This window comes from Lepus europaeus, chromosome 5 (assembly GCF_033115175.1).
Source record: "Lepus europaeus isolate LE1 chromosome 5, mLepTim1.pri, whole genome shotgun sequence".
Classification (NCBI taxonomy): Eukaryota; Metazoa; Chordata; class Mammalia; order Lagomorpha; family Leporidae; genus Lepus; species Lepus europaeus.
The window spans coordinates 11,652,284-11,662,598 of NC_084831.1; the positions used below are offsets into that span (position 1 = coordinate 11,652,284).

General features: G+C 64.7%; 1 protein-coding gene across 1 annotated transcript in view; it reads left to right on the forward strand.

Moving 5' to 3' along the window:
• Positions 1 to 8,559, forward strand: part of LOC133760575 (protein-arginine deiminase type-1-like) — a 31,418-nt gene extending 22,859 nt beyond the window's left edge. The window contains exons 12-16 of the mRNA XM_062193114.1: positions 2,951 to 3,095; positions 3,882 to 3,975; positions 4,732 to 4,811; positions 5,382 to 5,507; positions 8,326 to 8,559. Coding sequence (XP_062049098.1) covers positions 2,951 to 3,095; positions 3,882 to 3,975; positions 4,732 to 4,811; positions 5,382 to 5,507; positions 8,326 to 8,559 — 679 coding nt within the window. The remainder of the gene's footprint in view (positions 1 to 2,950; positions 3,096 to 3,881; positions 3,976 to 4,731; positions 4,812 to 5,381; positions 5,508 to 8,325) is intronic.
• The last annotated feature ends 1,756 nt before the right edge of the window (positions 8,560 to 10,315 follow it).

Sequence of the window (10,315 nt, forward strand, 5' to 3'; positions counted from 1 at the left end):
GGCCGCACCCAGAGCTGAGACAGGAATAGGGCCCTCCACAGACAGTCGGAGTCCTGGGATTCCGGGAGGGCTAGATCCTGGCCCACGGCGTGTTAGTGGCACGGTGGGAATCCCACTGGTGCCTCTGCTCCTGCCTTGGCTGCTCCTCGGTGGTGAACGGGGGCTACGTTCTAGTATATTCTATCAGAGAGGGACAGCGAGCAAACCCGGAGGGCGGGTGAGAATTGCACAGACTGCGTGGAGAAAGGCGCATCACGTACCTCTTCCAACCCCCGGCCGCTCGCCTGTAGCCCTGGGCTGCTGGCCCCGCCTCACAAGGCTGTTGTGACGATTACGTGAGGTGACCCGGGCGGCGCTTCTGTGTGGGGCTCAATGCAGAGGGTCGGTAGATTCTGCCCAAGCTTTGGTGAGGACCTGACATTTAAACAGAGCCCTGAAGGCCATAGGGGAGTCAAAGAAGCGGCTACTCAGGAAAAGAATGTCCCGGGCATTGGAAATCGCCTGTGCAAAGGCCCTGAGGCAGGAGACATTAGAACAACAGGGAGCCCAGTGGGGCTGGAGCAGATGGGGTAAGGAGCCGAGCGGTGGGGAGTGAGGCCGGGCTTGTGTGGGTATCAGAGAGCTCGTGAGGATTCACTAAGACACGTAGTGTGAGCTTAGAGTAGGCACATAGTGGGTGCTCAGCAAACATCGGTTCCCGGCTCTGCAGGCCTGGGTTCTGCACCCTCTGCGTGCTGCATTGGAAACATTCTTTGAGCAACTCTGCCACCTAGTGGTGGCTTTGAGGATGACTCGGAGACGGAGCCACCTTTGGGCTGGAGTCATCTGGTCCATGCCCCTGCCCACCACGCAGAGGGCTGAGAGCACGGGGGGGGGGGGGGGGGGGGGGGCTTCCTCATCCCCAGCCTTATCTGCTTTGGGTTCCTGCTGCTTCCGTAGGGACACATTCTCACCATTTTAAAATAAACCCTTTAAAGTTGCCAACACGCGATTAAAATAACAGAAACCCCAGAGAAATCTTTCCCGTAATCCAGCCCAACCTTTGAGTCAGGCCCTTCACCCGTTGCTGCCCGGGGGGGTGGGGGGGGTCTGTGGCACGTGCCAGTCGTGGGGACCGTGGGCTGTGTATTACACAGAGCCTCCGATCCCGCGGTTTCGCGGCAGGGGTGGGGGGTGAGGTCTGTTGTGTGCGGAGCTGAGGCTGTGGCAGGAGCACCTTAGAGACCCTGGCCTTCCTGGAGCTCATAGCCCAGTGGGGTGGAGGCGGGAGACTAGCGAGACCCAGGAAGGCCAGGTGGTCCCTGGGGCAAGAGAGCGATGGGGCCGGGGCGGGCGCTAGGGGGCGCTGCAGCCTTCAGAGACAGAGTGCATTGGGGAGGTGCAGCCCTGGGTCGGTGGGGGACGGGCAGAGGCCTCGTAGGGGCCCCGTGAGGACCTGCAGCTACCGTGCGTGCGTGAGATGGCAGTGACCCCGGGGTTTAGCCAGGTCTCCACGTGGTCTGAGCAGGGAGAGGGACAGGCCGCTGGGTCGTCAGTGTCCGTGGGCTGCGTGGTGGCGGCAGGGCTACTGTCCCGAGTCTGAGGCCGGGAGCCGGCATGGGTTCTTGTCCGGGTCGCGTCCTCAGGCCGGGCCAGCAAGTGCAAGGCGAGACGCGACCCTGTCTGAGCAGGGAGCGTGTGCTGGTGTCTGCGCGCGGCCAGGGCGGGGGGGGGGGGGGGGAGTGCAGCAAGGCATTCTGATTAAAAAAAAAAAAAGTGATTTGTTTATCGGGAAGGCAGAGGGCGGGGGAGATCCTGCAGCCGCTGGTTCGCTCCCCGAGTGGCCACGGCAGCCAGCTGTGAGCCAGGCTGAGCAGGACCCCGTCCGGGTCTCCCAGGTGGGTGCAGGGACCCCAGCACTGGGGCGCCTTCTGCCGCTCGCCCCCAGCAGGGAGCTGGGTTGCGAGCAGAGCAGCTGGGGCTCCAAGCAGCACTCCAGCCTGGGACGCTGGGGTCGCAAGCAGCGGCTTCACCCGCTGCACCCCTGCGCCGGCCCCGACGTTCTGACTTGTGCGTCACCCCTCAGCCTCAGCCGCCGGGCCTGTGAAATGGGGCGTTGCCTGCCTAAGACGTCTTGGGGGTCCCTCCACGCACACGCGGCCTTGGGTGACGTCTTCTCCTCCGGGGCAGGGATTCCAGTCCTGCTCCCTGCCCCTGCCCCCTCTTTCCACGTCAACCCCCCCACTGGCAAAGGGGGTTCTGCCCCCTGTCAGGGACTCCTGGGGACTGGGCGGTGCTGAGCGCGGGGTGCCCGGGGCAGGGTCCTCAAACTTCAGAACGGGTGGGAAGCAGGTGCTTCTCAAAATGCAGATACCTGGGCCCCTCCCTGGGGATGGTGGCGTGCGGGGTATGGGGGCTGAGGAATCCTCGTGGCCACAAGCCCCGCCCCTGCCAGCCCCTGACCCCGGGGACTCCCTGGACTGAGCAGGGGCTGCTTGGAGCCAAAGGCTGTGTGTCCCTTGAGTGAGGAGTCCGCTGCCCTGAACCCCGGGCTGGGCCCCGGGGGTCTTCCACTCCCTTTGGTCCATGCAGCTGTCTCCTGGGACTTCTTTGGGCCCAAGGAGGAGGTCGGGGTGGGGGTGGGGCAGGCGCTCTGGGTGACAGACAGGACAGGGGGCAGGTTCCTGGGAGCACCTAAGGGTTGGGACAGGTCCCGGCCCCGCCCTGACACTCTCGGCGCTGGCACAGACCTGACCCGCGGCGTGTCGACCCCCTGCCCCCCCGGGGCGTCCCCCCTGGTTCCAGTGCCACTGGCCATCAGGGAGGTCTGGCCCTGTCACTCCTCAGCTGTGGGAACCACGTTAAGTCGCTGGGCTCAGTTTCCCCTTGGACCGGCTCAGAGGGTTGTGGAGGGGAGGGGCCGTCCGAGAAGTGCCGCCCTGGTGACCGCCGCCCGTCCCTCCATGGCCAGGTCCGGCGGGCGGCAGATGGCCCAGGCGCTGCGCAGCTTCCTGCAGGCCCAGCGGGTGCAGCCGCCCGTGGAGCTCTACTCGAGCTGGCTGTCCGTGGGCCACGTGGACGAGTTCCTGAGCTTCGTGCCCACCTCCGACCCGAAGGTGCGTCCCCGCCTCCTGCCTGGGCCCTGCCCACTGGAAGTGACAGGGCTGAGACCTGCTGCGCCCTGGGAGGGGTCAGCGCCTCAGGTGGAGGCTGCTCTTCCGCTGACTACGAGGGCCCTTGTTCTCGCCCTTCCTGGCTGTGTGTTTGCCCCCAAACCCCCAGCCACCAGACGCGCGCTGGTGATCTTTGCTGAGCACCTACTGTGTGCCAAGCACTCATCTGAGTGCTTAATCCTCTAGCGAGCCCTCAAGATGTGTGCAGTGACTCTTGTACCCATTTTACCAGTGAGGAAACTGAGGCCCTGCAGGTGGCAGGGCAGGATTCAAATTCAGAGCTGAGGGGCCAGGTCTCTGCACTAACTGCTGCGCTCAGCTGCTCTGCAGAGGTGACCTGGGAGGGGGTGGCCCTCAGGGAGCGAGGAGGGGCATCCTGGGGGCCAGGGGTCCCAGCCCAGCGGGGTACGAGCTCCCAGGGCGTAGCAGGCACACTTGCAAGGGAGCTTGGCCACTGCCTTGCAAGGCAGGAGATACCTGGGCGTGTGGAAGGGTGAGCCGGGTTCCTGGTGGCTGGGTGGGGGAGGGCTGCAGGCTGGGGGGCATCTGGGAGGATGGGGCGGGGTGGGGGAGGAATGGCTGACCCTTTCTTTGGGGCTGGTGGCAGGATGGGGGCACAAGGGTGCCCCATGCCCAGCCTGGCTCCTGAACGGGGCCCCTCCTGAGGTTGGGGGTCTCCTGTGTCTCGGGGGAGCCTGCCCCCTGAGCGGTTCCCTCCCCCTGTGCCAGGGCTTCCGGCTGCTCCTGGCCAGCCCCAGCGCTTGCCTCCAGCTGTTCCACAAGAAGAGAGAGGAGGGCCACGGGGAGGCGGCCCAGTTTGAGGGTGAGTGACAACGCCCGGTCTCCATGACAGTGCCCCGCGGCTCAGCCCTGACACCTGCAGGCCAGGGCTCTTCCTGGATGGGGTGGGGCGGTTCCTGGGGCACATCCCAGGAGAGCAATGGAGACTGGGGTGCCCGGGTGCGCCAGGCCCCTTCACGCTCGCCTGTCTCCCCTGCCACCCCCTTCGAGGCTCAGAGAGGAGAGGTGGCTCTCATGGGGCTGTGGAGCCAGGGGGGACAGCAGGGCTCAAGGGCGTGCGGAGGAGGAGGAGCCAGGCTCAGAGGCCCAGGAACTGACAGGCCCCGCCCCCTCCTACCTGCCAGGACCTGCCCACTTCCCTGGGTGTTCTCACCTGAGGAGTGGAGCATTGGGAAGAACAGAGTTCAGATCCTGGTCTTGCCGCCCGCTGGCTGCGTTGGGATCAAGGCTGGGGTCGGAGCTGCCTCTCGGTGCCTCTGAGTCGGAGGTCATAATTAACTCCTCCAAGGATTCTTTTAAAGCTCAGTAACAAACTGAGTAGGGCTCCCGGGCATGGTGGGTGTTCGGTAACAGAATCTGGTGCTGTAATTATTAGGCTCAGTGAGCAGAAGTCCCTGCCCACGGGTCTGCAAATCCATCACCAGGTTTTACCCACAGCCAGAGCCTGGTCCCTCTGCATGGTCTCCAGGTCTCCATCTCCTGGCTGGAGGCCTGGCTCTGAGGCAGGAGAAAATCCTGGCCTGGATTCTGCAGCTCCAGTCCTGTCTTTCTCTTGCAGGGTTAAAACACAAGGCAAACAGAAGCATCAACGAGATGCTGGCAGACAAGCGTCTCAGGAGCGACAATCTCCACGCACAGGTGCGCGCAGTCTGGCGCACAGTAGGGCCACCGGCTGCTCTAAGGGGCCCCCATCCTCCAAGGAGGAGCTCCCCCAGCAGCTGTGGGGAAGGGCGGAGGATTCAGCCCTGGGTCTCTGATGGTCCTGGGGCGGCTGGGACCTGTGGGTAGAATAGCGTCTCTACTCTCTGGAGCCCACAGTCTGATGGAAGAGACAGGGCTGTGTGCCCCAGGGAGCTCCCAGTCTGACGAGGGAGGTCTGCTCTACTCTGGGGGTCTCAGCAAGAGGCAGGGCTTGCCCAAGGGTAGTGCCGCTGCCCAGTGAGTGGGAGGAGATGCCTCCCCCTGCCCCTCACCAGTGGGGCCGGGCACTTGCCCTCAGCTGCCCAGGTGCACCGTGCTGTGGCTGAGGCGGGGATGGTGTCCTAGTGACCCAGAACCTGCTCCATCCAGGCGCCAGCTCTGCCGCTTCCCAGCCACCCCCTCAGGGGATGGCGGCTGCTGCCCTGCGCAGGCCCTCAAGCTGAGCTGAGCGGCGCGCGGCCAGTGCCCGGCCAGGGTCAGAGCCCTCCTGCCCCCTCCCACCCCCAGAAGTGCATCGACTGGAACCGCGAGGTGCTGAAGCGGGAGCTGGGCCTGGCCGAGAGCGACATCGTGGACATCCCGCAGCTCTTCACCCTGAAGGGCTCCTACGCGGAAGCCTTCTTCCCCGACATGGTGAGAGGCTTCCCCTGCGGCCAGGGGCATGTGCCCCCCCATGTGTGCATTGTGTTCATGCATGTTCACATGTGTTGTGCGCATGCATGTGTGTAGACAGAGACCACTTCCCTGCACGGTTCTTAACCAGCACCGATTTCGCCCCTGCTGGTCCACTACCCCAATACCCACAATGTCCGGGACTGGGCTGGCTGAGGCCTGGCCCCGGCTCCAGGTCTCCCACGTGGGTGGCAGGAGCCTGATGAACAGAACCGTCCCGCAGGAAGCCGGAGCCAGGGGTGCAGCACCGTGGGTGTCCCAACGAGGCGGGTGCTCCTGGCACCGTGGGCAGAGGCCAGGGCTGCTATACACACCCGCACTGCACGGGGCAGCGCCCATGGCCAGGGATTTCCCCAGCCCAAACAGTGGGGGCTCTGGGGATGGGGGAGACCCCGCCTCTGGGTCTCTGCCAGCAGCTGGAGGTGAGAACTGCACCACGGGGAGTGAGGAGCGAATTCCTGTGGAGGGGATTGAACCCGGCGCTCCTGGACGGTGGGAGAGGGGGCTGAGCGCCTGCCCCCACGTGGCATTTTTGCTGATCACAGTGAGGCAGGTGCACCTGTCTGGGAGCAAGTGGGTACGGGGCAGGGACACACCGTGGGGCACAGGGAAGCCCCTGCCCCCAAAGCACAGCTGGGTTCTGAATGTTTCAGCTTTTCCTTTCCGGTCTTGGCTGCCTACACTGTACCCCCACCCCGGCTGTCTCCCCCCCGCCCCCGCCGTGTGTCTCCCCAAGGCAGCTCTGGGGCAGGGCAGCTGCGCGGGTGGCACAGGAAGGGCCTCCTGGCTTTCATTCCCCGGGGGGGCAGCTGGCGAGCGTGAACAGGTGTGATCTCACCTGCCGTAGATGCTGCCGGTGCAGGTGCAGGCCTGGCCCAAGCACCCATTACGCCCTCGGGAAGGGAAGCCAGGCAGTGGCAGCTGCGGGGGGGGGGGGGGGGGCGCTGTAGCTGAAATCCCTCTTCTGGGAGAAGCCAAAGGTCGGAAGTGATCCTGGGGCCCAGGTGGGATTGGAGGCAGGGGCAGAGGCCCCGGTGCCGGGTAGGGCGTTGATGGCAGCCCTGGCCTCTGCCCACCGGATGCCAGGGGCACCTGTAGCTGGGAGAATCCACGGTGCCCTGGAGGGAGCCTGCAAAGCCGTGCGGCCACGGGACTTCCTGGGACAAGGAAAAGAGTCTGGATCCAGGGGGCAGACAACTGTGCACCCCTGGAACGGACACTGAAGTTGGGTTTGCTGCACATAAGGCTGAAAGCTAGGCCTCTCACACCGCGCACTTCCCGCGAGATGTCAGGGCCCCGTGGACCACATGGTCGCCCACGTGACCATGGGGCGCTCGCGTGTGGGTTAATAACGGAAGCGTCCGTTTCATTCACCGTGAAGCTGAGTGTGAGCAGCCGTGCGTGGCTGGTGGTGGCCGCTGTGCTGGACGGCAAAGCGCTCGGGGACCCACTGAGGGTGGGGCAGGGCCAAGGCCACAGCCCACGACCCTGGGCAGCCCTCCCTGGGGCAGCGGCCCCGCCCAACAGCCACCCTGGCCGTGGGAATCTCCACAGTCCGTTCTCGCTGCAAGGGCCCCTAGGGGGCGCTCAGCTGGCTTCCCTGCTCGTCAGACGGGGAAACCGAGGCCCCCAGACAGAGCGCAGGCTGCAGAGCGGGCCCCAGCCCCCACCCTCCTGACTCGTCACCAGGGAGGAAGCGGAGGCGTGGCCTGGCTCCTCTTCCTCTCCTGCCCCCCCACCCCCACCCCAGCGCTAGCGGGCAACGAGGTAGCTCATGGCACTGGCCCCCAGGGACCCTGCAGCTGCCTCGACCGTGGCGGCCCTGCAGGGCAGACCTGAGGGTGGCGGGCCAGGGCGTGGGGAGTTTGAAGGCAAGAAGTCCCCGGACAGCTCACCCCATCTGGAGACAACCCAGGACCGCCCTCCGGACGGGGTCCAGAGTCCCTTTGAGCCCCAAAGACAGCCCTTTGACCTCAGCTGTCAGTCTGGAGCTGAGATGCCCTCAGAAGCCCCCTCCCCCACTGTGCTGGGGAGACCGCCCTGCCCAGTTAGAGCCCAAGCCAGGTCTCCACGGCGGGAAGGAGCGGGACCACCAAGATGCACTAAGCGGCCCAGGGGCTCTCAGTCCCTCCCCCAGCGCCTCATCCCCACACGTGGCCCCACTCGTGGCCCCACTCGGGCAGGGTGTAAAAGCGTGGGTCAGATCCAAGTTCCAGACCTCGTCTCCCCAGCCTTTGGCCATGTGGCCTTGATCATGTGGCCCAGCCCCAGAGGGAGGTTGTGAGATTTAGAGGCTGTGTGTACAGGGCTCAATAAACAGTAACGATGATCAGGGCTGCCAAGAACAGACGAACAAGGTGTGCACTGCACAAGCACGCCACACTTGTGAGGACATCACACTGTAGGCCTTGTCCAGAGTGCATACTTAATGCACAAGTTCCTGGCAGGCGACAGTGAAATCTCTTGTTCTAACAAAGTCCTTACAACGCCGGGATTTCCTAGTAGATGGAAGAGGGTGTTGGAGAAAGGCGAGGCTTTGACTGATACAAGGTTGCCAAGTGTAGGTTTTCTCCTGCAGCTCTGGCGGTTGCGGATTCTTGCAACCATGCATCTCTTTCTTTGCTTGCCTAGGCTCTGGTTCTTACTGAGCTCAGACCTGGGGGCCCAGGAATGCTGGTGGGGCTGGCACTGGCCCTGGGAGGGGGAGGCAGCAGCCGCAGCCCAGTAGGGGCGGAGCCTCCACAGCCAGGCAGCCTCCTCCTTGCCTTCTCTATCGCAGGTGAACATGGTGGTGCTGGGCAAGCACCTGGGCATCCCCAAGCCCTACGGCCCCATCATCGACGGCCGCTGCTGCCTGGAGGAGAAGGTGCGGGCGCTGCTGGAGCCGCTGGGCCTGCACTGTGTCTTTATCGACGACTTCCTGTCCTACCACGAGCTGCTCGGGGAGATCCACTGCGGCACCAACGTGCGCCGGAAGCCCTTCGCCTTCAAGTGGTGGCACATGGAGCCCTGAGCGCCCCCCACCAGCTGTCCTCGCTGCCCTCCTGGGGGACACTTGGCGCTCTCCCCGCCTCCCGCCTGCCCAGTGCCTGCAAGTGTGCTGGCCACCTTGGGCACTGGAGCTGCAGCGCACACGGGCACCACCCTGCCCGCACTCTGGAGCTGGCCCCACCCAACCTGGGACGGACTGACCGCAGCCCCCAGATGTTCTGGAAAGAGACCAGCAGCCCCAGCATGTCCGAAAAAGGCTGTGAGGGGCCTTGGCGGGCAGCCCTCACCTTGAATCGCGGCCGCTGTGGACGCCTGCCGGGGGCGCGAGGAGAGACACTCTGGGTTTGCACCAGGAGAAGGTCCGTGGGGTCTCAGTGAGGCCCTGCCTCCAGGATGCTCTGGCTCTCGGAACACAGCAGGGGAGACCCAGGGGGTCCTCCTGGCTTGACCAGCTGTCTCCTCCCTGGGGGCCCCTCAAGGCTGTGACCCCAGCATCCTCCGCCTGTGTGTAGGTACCCGGACGCAGGACAACCCAGCACCTGGGCCTGATGGCAAACAGGAGAAAGAAAAGCAATGCAAACCCTTTAATTCCCGACTCCGTGCTCAGCAGGTGCTTGTTACCGTTGGCTGAGCCTCTAATTAGGAGAGTCCTGGCTTCCGGCTCAGGATCGCTGAGAGGCAAAGTGAGCAGGAGGCCCGGACGGGAGCGCAAGAGGCCAGGACTGGGGGGAAGGCAGGAGGCGCCCCGGGGGAATCTCCAGCCCGGATGCTCCTGGATCTCTGGTACCTAGTTCTGGATCTGAGCGGAGCTGGCTTCCAGATGTAGCCAGGGAGGGGCCCAGCTGTTGGAAGAGGGTGGGAGGCGTCAGCTTATCTTGAAGGCGGGGTTAATTCCCTCTAATGCTCTTTAATTACGCCCCTTCCTGCTGCAGGCAGTAGGAGGGGGGAATCGGGAGGCCTTCTCCCAGCAACCTGCACGTAGCTGAGCCGTGTCCCCTCCCACAGGGGAAGACACGGCTGCCCCAGAGGTTAACAGCCCGGGTGAGGTCACCCTGACGTGACAGGCGGGCTTGCTGGGCATCGACAGGAGGCAGCCAGCCTGCCCCGCCCCCTTTGGCTGGGGGGCTACTTCTGCCGGCGTGGGTTTTTGGTGGCCTCTGGTGAGACCTCAGACTGAGCCACGGAACACAGCACACAGGTTTACGTGGTCTGCAGTGGTCAGAGTAGGTGGGCAGGGATCCGGGTCCTCCCTTCTAGAAGGTTCTGTGGAACTCCATCTGCAAGCTCCTGCGATAACCGGATCAGGATCCAACCCGGGCTGAACCAAGGAGAAAGGAGCTCCCTGGGGCGGAGGGCGTGAGGCGGGTACTGGGACTCCACAGAGAAGGGGCTGGGGGCAGGGAGGACCGGGCAGGGGGTGGGGCCGATGGAAGCCCACCGAGCGGGGGACGCTCCGGGGTCGCTGCTGAGGCCATTCCGGGGGCCCTGGGTCCACTCTGCGAGTGCGCTGGGTGACCAGTTGTCTCTTTCCCCGTCAATAAAGACGTCTACATGCATTTCTCTCACTGCCGCCTCCGTGGCCTCCCTTGTTGGGCTCTGGGAGAGAAGGAAAGCGAAGGGGCTTCCCATGCTCCCCCCACCCCTGCCACCTGCTCCTGGGCGCAACTTCTGCAGGCCATGGGCAGCCCTGACACAGCCGCCAGAGCCCCCAGCGCCTGCGAGGCCCCGGGGTGGGGTGGGGCTGAGTCAGCAGTGTGGCTGGCACACACCCGCCTGTC